Raw genomic sequence first — 18,663 nt, 5'->3', positions numbered from 1 at the left:
ATTTTCCTTTCAATTTAGCGGATTTATAAAGGTTTTGAGATTCTGAAGCTCCAAATTGCATGAGTTTTGTGACCATTTATTGATTGGTCAGTAACTTCCCAGTAAGTACCGGAAGTTAAGTCAAGTGCTTTTCCGCCCAATTGGGTGTTTTGTGTTCTAAATTCGGGTAAATCCGCCCAAATATCCGGTATTGGGCGCTTTTGGAAGCCCTTAAAAAATTGGGCTACTTGAGAATCCTTTACCATGGCCTTGCGAGTCAATGCTGCAGATGCTGAAAAGTTTTGGCAACACTGCAATGAAGTGGTCTCGATGCTACATCCTGGATGTAGGATCGAGACCACTTATTTCGCGTTCTCACTATGCTTGGAAGTGGACTCGATGTACGTAGGATCGAGTCCATGTCCTGGTATCAAACAGGCATAGTGAGAACGCACCCAAAGTGCCCGCAAAAAACTGGTCATTGCTAGCATCATTGATGAAGAAAAATCCACCCGATGCATGTCATAAACAAGCCATTTAATGCATTGTTGTAGTGTCATCAGTGATTGTCTCCGTGTATTGTCCTTGCAGCTGCAAGATGAGTTGTCAAGCTGAATTTATACTCGATCGCTGAATCACCACTGGGAAATCACCTCCACATGGTTGTTATGAATCGAGCATGCTGACTGGCTTAGCAATTGTCAAAATAGTTTTTTGAAGCAATCAGGTTAGTCGTACCGGTACTTTGCTTTTCATGGTCAGATCTACATTTATACCCAAAAAGGCTGTCGCGTTCATTGATTGGGTTACATTTGTATGATCCCGATAAATGGTTAAATACAACCAATCACAAAACCTGTCGGAAATTTTGCACACATCAAACGAAATGACGTATAACCATGTATATATATGCCTTCATTGTAATCCTTGACATCATAAACATGGGTATTGCCACCATTTTCAGCTTGATGTGGAGCTCAGAAGCCAAGTTATTGTCCAAAATATGTAGAATGTTGGCGCACAATTTCCCATTCACTGTCAATGTGTTAATCGATGATTTTATAGTCATCATAAGTCGTGCGATGTAAAAGCCAGTTTACATTAACTTTTCTGCATGTTTCTTGTGTATGGTTCTTTTACAGACATTTGCTTTGAATGGAAATGACTGACCACCATATGTTCCAGTGCTAATGCGTCACAACATTGTAGTTAAAACACAATTTGGTAAGCCAAGATGCTGTATACCGTCCCTAATGTAATGGCATAACGACTGAGAGAAGACAGTTGTGGTGTTTACAAAACAGTAGTTTCATACAAAGGATTGATTGCGTACTCCTGATTGAAAAACAGAATAGCTGCAATACTAAAAACAATATACTCAAGTTGGGCATTTCAAAATGAGGTACCTAAGCATTTTCAAATGTACTTATTGCAAAAAATGGTTTGGTCATTTTGAGGCTTTCAAAAGACATGGACGCCGACATCTAAAACGCATTTACGGCAGGAATAAAAGTTTGTGTCACTCAAGTAGGTCTGTGTTTAAGAAGTATAACAGAGAACGTGTCTATTGCAAGAAATATTTCACAAAGAGTGACCTCGAACTTCATCTTAAAGTTGATCGGCTTTTGTGTATATTTTGCAATAAATCTTTCACAAAAGAAAGCCTCATTATCCATCAGGAATCTGAGCATTTATATGTGTATTGCTGCGACTATAGCAACACTGGATTTACAAAGGAAAAACTCAAACTTCATCAAAAATTTGAGCATTTATGTGTCTACTGCGAGAAGTACTTCACAAAGAGAGATCTCAAACTTCATCTCAATTCAGAGCATTTATGTGTCTACTGCAATAAGTCTTTCTCAAAAGAAGACTTCGTAATTCATCATTTTTGTGTATACTGCCAGAAGTACATCAAAAACAGAGATCTAAAACTTCATCAAAAATCTGAGCATTTATGTGTCTTCTGCAAGAAGTACTTCTCAAAGAGAGATCTCAAAGTACATATCAAGTCTGAGCATTTATGTGTCCATTGCATGAAGTCTTTCACAAAAGAAGACCTTGTAATTCATCAGGAGTCTGGTGTATGCATGCATTGCAACTTTTGCAAGACAGGTTTTACAAAGCAGGAGCTGGAAATTCATCTCAATATTGTGCATTTATGTGTCTACTGCCATAAGTACTTCTCAAAGAGAGATCTCAAAGGACATATCAAGTCTGAGCATTTATGTGTCCATTGCATGAAGTCTTTCACAAAAGAAGACCTCATAATTCATAAAAATGAGCATTTATGTAGGTATTGCAAGAAACATTTTGAAAAAGAAGAGCTCAAACTTCATCAACAATCTGAGCATTTATGTGTCTACTGCCGGAGAATTACTTCACAAAGAGAGATCTCAAAGTACATATCAAGTCTGAGCATTTATGTGTTAACTGCAAGGAGTATTTCACAAAAGAATTAGACCTCATAATTCATCAGAAGGCTATGCATGTATTATGTGTGTATTGCAACACACATTTTACGAAGGAAGATCTGGAATTTCATCTTAAGTCTGAGCATTTTTTATGTGTCTACTGCAATGAGTCTTTCTCAAAAGAAGACCTTGTTGTGAGTCATCAAGAGTCTGAGCATTTTTGTGTCTGCTGCAAGAAGTATTTCACAAAGACTGGTCTTGATTTGCATAAGAACATGTATGTGTCCAGTAAAAGATATTTGACAACAGAAGGTCACCAAATTGATATCATACAACATTCTTGCCATTGATATTAATGCAGCATGCTCTGTACAAAGTATGAGATTGTTCTATGATATAAAATTGGATCGATTGAGCCCATATTTATTGGTCTCGCTATAAGTTTTAAAATATTGGACGAGATGTAGTCGAGTCCAGTATTTGAAAACTCATAGCGAGACCAATAAATATTGAGCGTAAAGCATCCAATTTCATCATTATTATGTGTAGGATCCAATATTATCACACACTTAATGCTCAAACTTGGTGTCAGTTCAAACTTAAATAGCTAAAAGTATATAACATTTATTTATGCATAATCTGATTCTGAATCCATTTGAATTAACATGTGTTTGATAATCAGTGGCTGTAATTACATTGTAGATTAAATCTTGATTCTAGTACCTCTACCTGTAGTGTTATGTGTGGCTGTACCAACCACAAGTCAATTTTTTAAACAACTACTATAGAACCATTTCCGCATTCGTTTTAGAGAGAGGTTTTCCATGTACACTGTTAATGTGATACCGAAATAAGTAAAAAAGACTAACTTCATCAATTATTATTTTAAATTAAATGTGACCCTCGGCACAACTGAGCCCGGATGTCGCCAGTGCCACTATTGAGATATGCTCCATCGAACTTAACAATAAACAATAGGAAACAAAGGATTTATTGACCGTTTTATTGATTTTTCACTACTTAAATGTCAAATACTATAGACATGATATACATTTGTACATCATTTTAAACCTAATTTCAAGCAGAATATTTTGGTTGAATATCTCAAAAATGATGATTGGCGACTTCAGGGCTCAGTTGTGCCGAGGAGTCACAAATAGTAAAAGTAATGACTGTTCAACTAACATATATGCAAGTTCAGCGTTCCGTTTTAAAACTGGTGTAGCAGACCAAAATGCTCCACATGCTACACAGCAATTTTTGCAGTGTAAACATAATACTAATAATATTATCATAAGAACTTTCGCCCAAATAATGTTTACAGAGAAATGTCTTAATTAAAGTTTATGTACTCTGGTAGACCACTGTATTGAAAACATGTTTCCAGAAGCTTTTGACGGACCAAAGCACCAAGATTCTTCAATATCCATGACTATGGAGATTTAGTCAAACCTCCATAGTCAATGGATATTGAAGAATCTTAGCATATATAGTATCTTTTGTGTGGTTATACAAGTGTGGCTTACAGCTCTGTATATATATCATCACATTTCCTGATATTAACTAATTAAAAACAATAAATGAATGAATTACTTCTCTCAAAAGATCAAACCATCAAACAATATATTTCCAAGCTGTTGTTTGTAAACATTTAATATTTTGCACGTATATTTTCATTAAATATCAAATTGTTAACCTTCTTCTGATTTTAGCAAGTAGAATTGCACCTTTATTTGTAACATTGATGCTGAATGTTTTGCTCAGTATTGTTGACCGATTGTTTCTTTTGCCCATGTGTAGCAAAGATCAGGCGATTTGTATTTCTGATTGATGCAAATTCTGTACCTTGGCAAGTGTGCAGAATTTTTTGACTATAAATGGTAATGGTCCTTGATTGTGTTTCAATTAAGTCTTTTATAGTGCAAATGCATGTTGAAACATGCATTTGCACTATAAAAGACTTAAAGGAGGATTTCGTGATCCTAGCATCCTCTTTTTATGACATTTTTCAGTAGATATCCACAAAAAAAGCTTATTTCCAAAATTTCAGTTGATTCCGATTTTGCGTTTGCGAGTTATGCATGATTATGTGTATTACACTGCTCCATAGACAATGTGTTGTAATTTCGTTCTGGTGCACCAGAACGAAATTCAAATTTAACGATATTTTTGCTAAACGAATTAATCTGCAAGAAATATTTGGTACATAAACATTATGTAGCCAGAGGTATCCAGTGGTGTAAACATCTCGACTTTTTTTGGGAAAAGTGGGGGATGAGGCTGTGGATCACGAAATGCCCCTTTAATTGAAACAAAGAACAAAAAATCTGACTTTGATACTTGATGATTAGATGTGTACTTTGAAAGTTGCTGAAGATGTCTATGTGAGCCAATGGCATAGCTAGGGGTTGTATGTGGTGTGCAGGGGCAAGGATATAGAATGCCCCCTCTCCTGAAACAATTGAGGCATCTATCAAAAACTTCTTCATATAAACCTAATAATAACTCAACTCTGAAACAATATAATATAACTTTAGTCTGAGTGGACTGGATTGAGTCACACATTCTTTACATATATGTGACCCCTCGGCACAACTGAGCCCTGATGTTGCCAATCATCATTTTTGAGATATTCAACCAAAATATTCTGCTTGAAATTAGCTTTCAAATGATGTATATCATGTCTATAGTAGTAGTACTTGACATTTAAGTAGTGAAAAATCAATAAAACAGTCAATAAATCCTTTGTTTCCTATTGTTTATTGTTAAGTTCGATGGAGCATATCTCAATAGTGGCACTGGCGATATCCGGGCTCAGTTGTGCCGAGAGGTCACATATATTAGGCTAAATTGCAATGAAAATGCGAAAGTCTTACACTTTTACCGTTAGAGTTGTATTAAAATTCATTTAATTCTTTTGAAGACCAAAGAGGCACTTGTATCCCAAGATGGACATCATACAAGTATCAATAATAGCTCAAAATGAGGTACCTATATACATTTGTAGCATTTTCAAATGCACTTATTGCAGAAAACGTTGCTCACTTTGAGGCTTTCAAAAAACAAAAAGACTGACATCAAAAACACTTCTGTGACAGGAATGAAGGGAAGAGTCACTCGTATCTCAGATGTCATCTCAAGTCTGAGCATTATGCGTGTTCTGCAACAAGTATTTCAGCAAGTGATATCTCCATTTTCATCTTAAGTCTGAGCATTTATGTATATTCTATGGGCGTCATTCACAAAAGATTAAAAGAAGACCTCATTATTCATCAGAAATCTGAGCATTTATATGTGTGTATTGCAACAAAGGTTATACCATGGAAGACTCCAAACTTCATCAAAATAAGCATTAGAGATCTGAAATTTCATGTATTTAAAAAAAATGTGGATTCTGCAAAAAATCTATTCTATTTAAAAAAGACCTCGTAATTCATCTCGAGTCTAATATAGTATGTAGGTATTCCAACATATATTTTACAAAATGAAGATCTAGAACTTCATCTGACGTTAGAACATTTATGTGTCTACTGCAAGAAGCATTTAATTCACAAAGAGTGATCTCACTAAGCATAGGGAGATATATGTGTCCTCCAAAAGATATTTAACAACAGAAGGTCACCAAATTGATATCATACAACATTCTTGCCATTGATGCAGCATGATCTGTGCAAAGTATATATAAAAATTACAGTGTATACTGTATATGTTCAAACTTTGCTAATTTTAGTAACAGCAAAGTTCTGTCATCATGCTCATCATGTTGCATTTTATTCATAGCGGCGGAGTTCCAAAATGATGGTTACGACTAAAACACATAAGCCTACAAACAAGATCCATTATAGTTCTAGTCATGAAACTTGGTAAAATTGGTCAGTCAATTTTGTTTAATGGTCATGTAAAGGTCAGAGTTCAGAGACACATACAGATTGATGGATTGAAAGCCAATATTTTGCAAGGGAATTGTAAGGTCATATGAAGGCCATCTGAGGATTAACTTAGTAAAGATTGGATTTTCTTGAAACCTAGTAGAAATGTTAATAATTGTGTACAACATGTCAGTCGGGGAGACATTGCAGTTACGAGCCTCTGTATTTTTTTCTTAAATTGCAGACATCTTTGAATGAAAACGGCTGTCAAGTGATCTATAACCACAATGTTCCAGTACTGATGCGTGCAAGATGTAACACAAGTTGGTAACCTACCTACAAGAACCATAGAAGCATCAGCTCCCGGCATCACTGAGCTGCATTCCATGGAGTTTGTTTGTTTGTTTGTTTTATTTCTTCTTTAACCTGGGACACTCAATCAGTTGAAAACACAATTAATCATCTGTTCTTCCTTGAGGCCCAGGGAGTTTATTGACATCAAGAGGAGACTGGTATGATATATACAGAAACACAGTAAGCATGACGTACATGTAATTGCTACTGAAAAGGAAAATAGCTTCATGGCATACTGATGAATCAAGATAGCTCAAAATGAGGTACCTATCAATTTTCAAATGCATTTATTGCAAAAAACATTTTGCTCATTTTGAGGCTTTCCAGAGACATAAAAACCGACATCAAAAATACTTCTGTAGCTGGAATAAAAGTTTGCTGCATCACTCAAGTAGAACTATTGTTAAGAAATACAGCAGAGGTCGAGTGAAAGTTAATGCACAGTTGATGCAGAGCAGTGAAAATAGCCAGTATCTAACAGAGATAAAGACCAATGACAACTGCAAGTATGGCAGCCAAGATTTTCACTACCAAGACTTGCAAAGTAATGTGGCTTCTGAACAGGTTCTTAATGTTCATACAAATTCAATGGATAGCCATTCTCATTGTTCTTTGCTTCTAAACCACAACCATCTTGGTTTAAGTAACTTGGATGCACATGGAAGTATTTGTCAGAAAAATGTCAGTGGTGAGATGAGTCAATTTGCTAATTCATTTCAGTTACCTTATCCATGCTCCTATTGCAATTCAAACTATTTCACCAATGAAGAGCTCATTAATCATCAGGAGTCCAAGCATAGTATATTATGTGTGTATTGCAAAACACGTTTTACAAAGGAAGAGCTGGAACCTCATCAGAATTCTGAGCATCTATGTGTCTGGTGTAAGAAGTACTTCACAGAGGAAGATCTCAAACCTCATCTTGAATCTGAGCATTTGAAATGTGTCCTCTGCAATAAGTATGTCATAAAGAGAGATCTGGATATTCATCTTAAGTCTGAGCATTTATGTGTCTACTGCAAGGAGTCTTTCATCGGAGAGGACCTCGTAATTCATCTGAAGACCAAGCATGTATTATGTGTGTTTTGCAAGATGCACTTCACAAAGCAAGATCTAGAACTTCATCTCAAGTCTGAGCATTTATGTGTCTACTGCAAGAAGTTTTTTGGTAAGAGAGATCTCGAATGTCATCGGAAGTCAGAGCATTTATGTGTCTACTGCACTGAGTCTTTCACAAAAGAAGACCTCATCATTCATTTGAAGTCTGTGCATGGTTTATGCATGTTTTGCAAGAAATGTTTTTCAAAGGATGATCTCAAATTACATCTTAATATTGTGCATTTATGTGTCTTCTGCAAGAAGCATTTCACAAAGAGAGATCTGAAACTTCATCTTAAATCTGAGCATTTGTGTGTCCATTGCAAGAAGTCTTTCTCAAAAGAAGATCTCAAACTTCATCTTGATAATGTGCATTTATGTGTCTACTGCAAGAAGCATTTCAAAAAGAGAAACCTCAAACTTCATCTCAAGTCTGAGCATTTATGTGTCATGTGTGTGTACTGCAAGAAGTGTTTCACAAAAAAAGAAGACCTCGTAATTCACCAGGAATCCATGCATATGTCATGCATGTATTGCAATTCACATTTTACAAAGAAAGATCTGGAACTTCATCTTAAGTCTGAGCATATATGTGTCTACTGCAAGGAGTCTTTCTCAAAAGGAGATCTCAAACTTCATCTTAATATTGTGCATTTATGTGTCTACTGCAAGAAGTACTTCAAAAAGAGAGATCTGAAACACCATCTCAAGTCTGAGCATTTATATGTTTTTTGCGAGTATTGCAACTCAAATTTTATAAAGGAAGATTTGGAACTTCATCTTAAGTCTGAGCATTTATGTGTCTACTGCAAGAAGTTTTTTGGTAAGAGGGATCTCGAACTTCATCAAAAGTCTGAACATTTACATTCATGTTTGTATTGCAAGACACATTTTACAAAAGAAGACCTCATAATTCATCTGAAGTCCAAGCATATATTATGTGTGTATTGCAACACACGTTTTACAAAGGAAGATCTGGAACTTCATTTAAAGTCTGAGCATTTATGTGTCTACTGCAACTTGTACTGCAAAAAGAGAGATCTTAAACCTCATCTCAAGTCTGAGTATTTATGTGTACATTGTAAGGCTCTCACTTAATGGGTAACTAAGTACTCGAGTACCTGATTGAATTTTCGGGTGAACTGAAAAAAACAACAACAACAACAACAAAAAATTAGACCTTTTTTTTAAAGTACTTGTTATTCAACCAGAAAAATACCGCTACCTAAAATAGTTTTGCAATTTTTTTAAAAACCTGGTTAAAGTTGTACATTTTAATTACTTTTACTTCTTATTGAATTTCAATTGAATGAACACAGCTTCCAACAGATGTACTCGAGCCAACCCGATCATATTTCAAACTACAACCATGCAATTAATGCATAGACATACCACCTAGACTTATGAGTGCCCATCCCTAACCATGGCAGTAGGTGAAGCTACATGTACATGATGATTTTGGTCGGGTGGTCGATATACCGCGGACATGTCTGGAGAGAAAGACTGGCTCGTTTGCGTGTTGCTACGCCGTTATCACCTGCATCAGATGCAACATGTTCCGTTGACGTGAACATGTCTGCTTGTTTGCATCTTTGCCAAAATTGTTGCTATGCAGTGTTGACTTCACTGTTCACTATGCAAAGCAAAGTCGGTTGTTTATGTGCCTAGGTACTTGTTTGTCTGGGACTACAACACAAATGCACGACCTTGGATACAATACTTACCAATCACGAGTGGGTTGGATTCCATTCCGCGTTACACAAACACAGTTGCACATGCTGGCGTGCATTCAGTACTTTAGAAACAATGAGGTCCTGTGGAATACTTTTAGTATCTTGGAAGTACAATTTATGTTTACATATGAGGTTTTTTGCTTTAAATGCAGGGTTGTTTTTTCACGATTTAAATCAAACAACCCTGTAGTAGTAGTAATGTTTGTAGTAGTAATGTTTATTTTATTTGAAGGCTGAATTACAATGTACATGGAAACTTACAATTTTAAAACACATCAAAAATATATGATATTATAAATTATACAACAATCAAAATTACAATATTGCACTTGACACATTTCAAAACACAATTTATCACATAGCAGTAAATAAGTCATGCAAATAAATATTATAAAAGGGGTAAAATTTCATAAAAGTCAACACAATGGCATATAAAAACAATGATGGGGGCTGAATGAATTAAGTTAGCAGGACAGTCCTGGGCAGGTAATATGAAAAACCGCTAATTATTCAATAAACTAATAAAACATGGGATGGGGCTACCCTGGAAGTGCAAAGTTCTGGCAAAAAGCTGGGACAATTTGTCAGCATTGCGTAGGTTGCGACCATGGACTCTGCCCCTGACAGGGGGAATTAAATCATTTGTTCTGGAATTATTGGAGAACCCTTCGGCAAACCTCAGACAATGATCCACCCTCCTGTCACAGAGAGAGTCCAGATCACAATCACTCAGTGCTACAGAATAAGATGTGAAATTCCTGCCCAGGACTATCCTGCAAGCTCTTCTCTGCAGCTGTTGAAGTGATTTAGATTGGCGAGCAGTTAAAGATGAGTGCCATGCTATATCACAAATCACAATACTCTAAAAGAGGTCTGATGTACCCTCTGTATACCGTAATAAGCTCCTGATGGTTAAAACCAAATTTTTTAAACATGCACAGCATGTGTACAGCCTGCGGTTGGCTTTTTAAAAGTAATTTCAAGGGTGTTTTTGCCCCATTTAAGATTGTTCTGAATCCATATCCAAGGATTTTTGCAGCATTAACATAATCAAGAGGGGTGTTATTTATCTCCAAGTCAGTTGGAAGGGGTGCATTTTTTCACACGGTACCTATGCATTGAACTATATCATGCTGATCACTCACATCTGTAAGATTAGTATGTTTGAAAAGAGCGCTATTGTATTCAATCTATGATTGTAGACATACACAGGTGATGGGTGCAACCTGCTTGTAGTGCAGGGCGATATAGTCAAAATTGATACAATTAGTTGTTTTATTTTATACCCACATCATAGCTTATGCATTAACTAATATTCATTGAAAATTTGGAGTAATTCTATCAAGTAGTTTTAAAGTTACAGCCAAAAGTTTAAAATCAGATGTTAATTTTAGCGATTGCCTCATACAATCCCCGAAATATGTCTTGAAACATTAAAGCGTCTTTAGGGAAAATAAGTCCCCCACTCCCCGTGCAATGTTGAAACGTGCAAATGTGTTCAGCGTGTCTCCAAAGTGTCGCAACATTGAATGATGGGGGGTGGGGAAGGGAAAAGTGTTAATTGATGGCACAGCTTTCTTCTAATTCCAAATATTCAACATTTTTATCCACATTAAAAATACACTTTTGATTTCATTCAAGATGCCTAAAGCGTTTCAAGGACATATTTCGGGGATTGTAGTTTCGTTTATAGGACGTCATCGATCTTTTGGTTTGTTCCCTAAAGGAACGTGTGTGGTTTATATTACATGGCAGAATGCTTATCAACATTATACATACATGTGTGCTTTATTTTGTATTATCTTACTAGTGGTAATCTCATTCCAATGTTGTTGTCTTTGTATATGATCCCTACAAAGTTCCTGCAATGCTAATCGTCATACTTTATACAGTTTATTCCACTCACTTGCACGTAAAACTTACATATTGAGCAGGTAAATCTAACTTAAGGAATTAAAATGATAAACAGGTTTTTCTCTCAAAATCACTTCCAATGGACTTGGGTGGGTTTTGTATTCATGTATTCAATTGTAATTTGTAGTTCTTCAGAATGATGGCAACTTGTAATTTGGACGTGTTACACTTCTGATGTTTCATGTGAAAGTGACGCAGGGTTGAAAATTCCATGTTATATTGTCACCATCATGTGATTGGACTGGATTGTAAATTCTTTTGTTTCAATACTGAAGATCAAAATGTAAATGTGCACAGAGCTGCAGAGAACTGTTATTCTGCACCGGGCTCGGATCGCTTCACCCTTTTGACACATGCAATCTGAGACTACTTAGACCAAAGTGGGTGGTCAAGTACCAAATCGTGTAACCCTAACCCTGGTGTACATGTAACTCTAACCTATACCATGTTGTATGATTTGACACTGATCGCCCATGGTGCAAATGGGAAATTTTGAAAATGAGTTACTGCCAGGTAAAAAATAACTAAAACACTAAGATCCATTCTGAGGGTACAATTATCATGATTATAGTTCTAGTCATGAAACTTGGTAAAATTGGCATAAAGATTGATGGATTGAAAGCACATATTTTACAAGTAAATTGCAAGGTCATATGGAGGCCATCTGAGTTTAAACTTAGTATAAAACATTCTTGGATTTTCTTGAAACCTAGTGGAAATGTTAATACTTGTGTACAACATGACATCCAGGGAGACATTGTAGTTACGAACCACTGTATTTTTTTTCTTTTGCAGACATCTTATTCGAATGAAAATTGCTGTCAAGTGATTTATAACCACAATGTTCCAGTACTGATGCGTGCAAGATATTGTAATACAGGTTGGTAACCTTCCTACAAGAAGCATGGGTTGCATTCTATGGAGTTTATTGACTTAAATCAGTAGACAGGTATGGTATTTACAGAACCGCAGTGAGGATGACATACATGTAATTTCTATTGAAAAGCAGAATAGCTTCATTGCACACTGATGAATCAAGATAGCTCAAAATGAGGTACCTAGCAATTTTCAAATGCATTTATTGCAAAAAGCATTTCGCTAATTTTGAGGCTTTCAAGAGACATAAAAATCGACATCAAAAAGACTTGTGTGGCTGGAATAAAAGTTTACTGCATCACTCGAGTAGGTCTATTTTAAAGAAATACAGCAGATGTCGAGTGAAAGTTAATGCACAGTTGGTGCAGAGCATAGAAAATAGCCAGCATCTAACATCAGAGATAAAGACCGACCACACCCGCAAGTATGGTAACCCAGGTTTTTGCAACCAAGATTTACAAAATCATCTGGCTTCTGAACAGGTTCTTAATGTTGATTCAATGGATAGCCATTCCAATTGTTCTTTGCCTCTAAATCATGACGATCTTGTTTTAAATATCTTGGATGTACATGGCATTTGTCAGAAAAGTGTCAGTGGTGAGATAAGTCAACATGCTAATTCATTTCAGTTACCTTATGCATGCTCCTACTGCAATTTAAACTGTTTCACCAATGAAGATCTCATTATTCATCAGGAGTCCATGCACATATTATGTGTGTATTGCAAGATACGTTTTACAAAGGAAGATCTGGAACCTCATCAGAATTCTGATCATTTATGTGTCTACTGCAAGAAGTATTTCAAGAAGAGAGATTTGAAATTTCATCTGAAGTCGGAGCATTCATGTGTCTACTGCAATGAGTCTTTCACAAAAGAAGACCTTATTATTCATTTGAAGTCTGTGCATGGTTTGTGCATGTTTTGCAAGACATGTTTTTCAAAGGATGATCTCAAACTTCATCTTGATAATGTGCATTTATGTGTCTACTGCAAGAAGCATTTCACAAAGAGAGATCTCAAATTCCATTTGAAATCTGAGCATTTATGTGTTCACTGCAAGAAATCCTTCGCAAAAGAAGACCTCATGATTCATCAAATGTCTGAGCATGTATTATGTGTGTATTGCAACACATGTTTTGCAAAGGAAGATCTCAAACTTCATCTTGATGATGTGCATCTATGTGTCTACTGCAAGGAGAATTTCAAAAAGAAAGATCTCAAACACCATCTCAAGTCTGAGCATTTGTGTGTATTCTGCAAGGAGTCTTTCTCAATAGAAGACCTCATAATTCATCAAAAGTCATGTAATGTAAACTATGTATTATGCGTGTATTGCAACACACATTTTACAAAATTAGATCTGCAACATCATCAATGTTCTGATCATTTGTGTACCTACTGCAAGAAGTACTTCACAAAAAGAGACCTCAGTGTTCACTTTAAGTCTGAGCATTTATGCGTGTACTGCAAGAAATCGTTCACTAAAGAAGACCTCATAACTCACCAGGCGTCTGAGCATGTATTATGTGTGTATTGCAACACACATTTTGCAAAGGAAGAGCTCAAACTTCATCTACAATCTGAGCATGTATGTTCCTACTGCAAGATATACTTTACAAAGAAGGATCTGAAACTTCATCTTGAGCTTGTACATTTATGTGTCTACTGCAAGAAGTCATTCACAAAAGAAGACCGCAAAATTCATTTCAAGTCTCAGCATGTATTATGTAGGTATTGCAAGACGTGTTTTACAAAGGAAGATCTCAAACTTCATAAACAATCTGAGCATTTATGTGTCTACTGCAAGAAATGTTTTACAAAGAAAGATCTAAAACTTCATCTCGAGTTCGAGCATTTATGTGTCTACTGCAAAGAGTTGTTCTCAAAAGAAGACCACATACTTCATCAGAAATATGTGCATGTATTGTGTAGGTATTGCAAGACATGTTTACCAAAGGAAGATCTTGAACTTCATAAAAACACTGAACATTTTTGTGTCTACTGTATGAAGTATTTCAGAGATCTACAATGTCATCTAGAGTCTGAGCATTTATGTCCTTACTGCAAGAAGTCTTTCTCAAAAGAAGACCTCATACTTCATCAGAAATATGTGCATGTATTGTGTAGGTATTGCAAGACATGTTTTACGAAGGAAGATCTTGAACTTCATAAAAACACTGAACATTTATGCGTCTACTGCAAGAAGTATTTCACAAAAGAAAACTTAATAATTCATCAGGAATCGGAGCATTTATGTGTCCACTGCAGGAAGTCTTTCACAAAAGAAGACCTGATAATTCATCAAAAATCTGAGCATTTATGTGTCTATTGCAAGAAGTACTTCAGAAAGAGAGATCTCAAACGCCATCACGATTCAGAGCATTTGTGTGTCTACTGCAAGGAGTCTTTCTCAAAAGAAGACCTTGTAATTCATCAGAAGTCATGTAATGTAAACTATGTACTATGTATGCATTGCAACACGCATGTTACAAAAGAAAATCTGCAACTTCATCTTAAGTCTGAGCATTTATGTATCTATTGTAGGAAGCATTTCACAAAGAGCAATCTCAAGTCTCATCTCAAGTCGCATTTATGTGTATTCTGCAAGAAGTATTTTGCAAAAGAAGATCTCATAACTCATCAGGAGTCTATGCATGTTTTATGCGAGTATTGCAACACACATTTTAAAAAGGAAGATCTGGAACGTCATCAAAAATCTGAGCATCTATGTGTCCTCTGTAAGAAATGCTTTACAGAGGCAGATCTCAAACCTCATCTTGAATCTGAGCATTTATGTGTTCTCTGCAGGAAGTATTTCTTAAAGAGCGATCTGGAACTTCATCTTAAGTCTGAGCATACATGTGTCTACTGTAAGGAGCCTTTCCTCGGAGAGGACCTCATAATTCATCTGAAGACCAAGCATGTATTATGTGTGTATTGCAAGACACGCTTTACAAAGGAAAATCTGGAACTTCACCTTAAGTCTGAGCATTTATGTGTCTACTGCAAAAAGTATTTCACAAAGATCAATCTCACTAAGCATATGGAGAAGTATGTGTCTAACAAAAGGTTTTTGACAACGGAAGGTCAACAAATTGATATCATACAACATTCTTGCTGCTGATATTGATGCAACACATCTGCTCAAAGTATAGGGTTGTTCTGATGTTATCAACCTGTGTGAGTTTATGCATTATCTGACCCATTTAGACCAAAAATATATATTTATTTGAAAATTGAGTTACTTAAAGGCGTATTCAGTGATTCTAGTAAAGAGTAAAAAATGTCCATTCGGGGATGTGCTGCAAACATGGGTAGCATTTTCAGCCTTTTGGTATAGGCCAATTTTGGTATATGGATGGGTCCTTTTTTCAAAATTTTCTTTGGAAAATAGCCTAATTTTGCCTCAATCTAGCCAAAGTTTTGAGATTTCGCCAAAATTTTGGGGAAATTTGCAAAAACTGACAAATATATCTCATGCCAAGCAATTCCAAAAAAGTTGACAGCCTTGAATCCCCCTTCAATCAGCATGCAAGTCCTTGACAGTACACATTTGACAGCTCTGTCCACCAAGTGAAAATTGCAGTAAATGTTTGTCACAGTTTTTGTTCCACTTGATAAGACTAGGTTAAAGAAAACCTGAAGTTTTTCCAGTCTACAATGTAAGGCCTATATATAGGGTGAGTAAAAAAAAAGTGCAATAGAGAAAAGAATCCATTTTTCAATCCAAGTTTAACGTGGTTCTTACATAAATATTGATTCTTTCCTTTATTGCACTTTTTTTTGACTCACCCTGTACATAGAGTATGCTCATTCAAAATTCTTGATTGGTCGCTGCAAAATTGTTCATAAAACATACGGTAAATGCTACTTACATTATTTCGTTACAGTTACAATACCATAGGTTTAAAAACTTGGTTATGTTAACCTTAGTTTGAATCACACTGTATTCACAGCTGTATGTATAACTAAATATGTGCCTATTTCTGAAAGCCATAATGTACGATTTCCATCAAATTTTAATTTTGTTATTGTGGAAGTAATATTTGCAGGCCTAATAGGTGTCAAGAAGGGTGTATGTCCATTTTAAGCGGACGTAAGGGGCAAGGAAACCCCAACAGTTATTTTGGCTAATTAATGTGGAGTTCTATGGCAGACTAGATTGTACAAACATACCAAAATTATTAGATTCCAAAAAGTGTAAGTTCAGTTTGAACATTTACAAACAGGGCCTGGTTTACAAACACAGCAAAAAAGATCAGGTTTGAAAATTAGATCATACCATGGCCTCCAAAATCTTATTCTTTCTGGGAACTTGAAGCAAAATGTCGACCATTTTCTGTAAATATTAACATACATGTATGTATGAACACAATAAACACAAACATACACAATTAGGTCTGAAAATGTGTCTGCAAAGTTGTCCGATTTTTGTTTTCTTTCTGGGTACATCATGGCTTTAAATGAAAATGTTAAAATCTCAGATCATAATCTGATGTGATTGCTAAAGGCTGCTTTGTGTATTTTCTTGTATTATTTTATAAAGATATACCTGTATAATCATTATGTAATGACTATCAAGGGAGGGGGCATTAATTAATAAAGTGAATAAAGTATTGAATGCTGATGTACTATAAAACAGAAAAAAAAATATGTGAATGACTTTATTGTTGACTGCATGTTTCTTGCCTAAGTGATGAAAGGTAACCCCTGAGCTATAACCACTTGACACGAATTAATAGTTAGTTATTACCACAATTTGCTCCGGGATATCAAGGGTGGATCCAGGATAGGCACGGTGCAGAAGTTAGAATTGGCTATGAATGGGGTTGATTTTTCTCCAATTTATCTTAATATTCTGTTTAGGGTTCCTAAGCCTATGCCAGATTTGCTCCTGTGTGGATCTGCCGAACTATAAACCATCCACATTTAGTAAATCTCATACGGGCCTTAAGGATTGCATGAGTTCATCACACATGTCTACCAATAAGGCCAAAAAAAAATTGTTTGTTTGTCCATAGAGGCTTATGAAACATTTTCTGTAAATATTAACATGTAATATATATGAACACATACATGTAACACCACACGTAAAGGTCTGACAATTTTTCTGCAAAGTTCTCCGATTTTTTGTTTTCTTTCTGGGTACATCATGGCTTTTAATGAAAATGTTAAAATCTCAGATCATAATCTGATGTGATTTATTTTCTTGTATTATTTTATAAACATATACCTTACGGAGCACGGTGGCCGAGCGGAACGGGCTAGGACTCATAATCGGAAGGTTGCGGGTTCGAGCCCCGGCGACGCCATCGTGTTGTGCCCTTGAGTAAGGCACTTTATCTCGATTACTCCTCTCCACCCAGGTGTGAAATGGGGAGCTGTTATGAATACTGTCCATTGAGCGCCGCCCAAAGGTATGAGCATGCCTTGGGCATTGTATGGCAGCTGACATATTCTAATGACGGCGGAATAAATGTAAAGCGCTTTGGTACATGTTCACATGTGAAAGGCGCTGTATAAATACCAACATTTATTTATTAACATTTTTAATCATTATGTAATGACTACCAGGGGGCATTAATTAAAGGAGTATTTCGTGATCCTAGCATCCTCTATTTATGTCATTTTCATTAGATATCCACGAAAAAAACCTATTCCCAAAATTTCAGTTGATTCCGATTTTGCGTTCGCGAGTTATGCATGATCATGTGTATTACACTGCTCCATAGACAATGCGTTGTAATTTCGTTATTGTGCACCAGAACGAAATTCAAACTTCACGATATCTTTGCAAAACGAATTAATCTGCAAGAAATATTTTGTACATAAACATTATGTAGCCAGAGGTTTCCAGTGATATAAAAATCTCAACTTTTTTTGAGAAAAGTGGGGGGATCATGTGGATCACGAAATACCCTTTTAATAAAGTGAATAAAGTATTGAATGCTGATGTACTATAAAACAGAAAAAATATGTGAATGACTTTATTGTTGACTCTTTATTGCCTAAGTGATGAAAGGTAACCCCTGAGCTATAACCACTTGACACGAATTAATAGTTAGTTATTACCACATATTGCTCCGGGATATCAAGGGTGGATTCAGGATAGGCAGGGTGCAGAAGTTAGAATTGGCTAAATGGGGCCGTTTTTTTATCCAATTTATCTTAATATTCTGTTTAGGAAGCCTATATGCCAGATTTGCTCCTATGTGGATCTGCCCAACTATAAACCATCCACATTTAGAGGTAAATATCATACGGGCCTTAATTAAGGATTGCATGAGTTCATCACACATGTCTACCAATAACCAATATTTGATACAATATGCGTGTTAGGATAGACCCTCTGGATCACTGTTGGGGGTGGGGGGGTGGGGCGTGGTAGTGGACTCCACATTTGGTGTAAACCCTTCATAGTCCCG

At 36.0% G+C, this 18,663-nt stretch overlaps 1 protein-coding gene across 2 annotated transcripts in view; it reads left to right on the top strand.

Moving 5' to 3' along the window:
• LOC140166012 (uncharacterized) overlaps positions 1-17,467 on the top strand; it is a 36,957-nt gene extending 19,490 nt beyond the window's left edge. Inside the window, exons 2-4 of one of the 2 annotated variants that reach the window (XR_011860798.1) lie at positions 1,122-1,203; positions 6,507-6,879; positions 12,157-17,467. Coding sequence is in view for 1 of the 2 variants with exons in the window: in XM_072189382.1 (XP_072045483.1) it covers positions 6,875-8,812 (1,938 nt within the window). In the remaining variant the exon portion in view is untranslated. Of the gene's footprint in view, positions 1-1,121; positions 1,204-6,506; positions 8,849-12,156 lie in introns of those variants that run through there. The other variant, XM_072189382.1, reaches the window with a different exon arrangement.
• Positions 17,468-18,663: the final 1,196 nt, after the last annotated feature.

Source organism: Amphiura filiformis, chromosome 12, assembly GCF_039555335.1.
Source record: "Amphiura filiformis chromosome 12, Afil_fr2py, whole genome shotgun sequence".
Lineage (NCBI taxonomy): Eukaryota > Metazoa > Echinodermata > Ophiuroidea > Amphilepidida > Amphiuridae > Amphiura > Amphiura filiformis.
The sequence above is the reverse complement of the archived record's forward strand: the minus strand, read 5'-3'. Positions and strand labels throughout refer to the sequence as shown.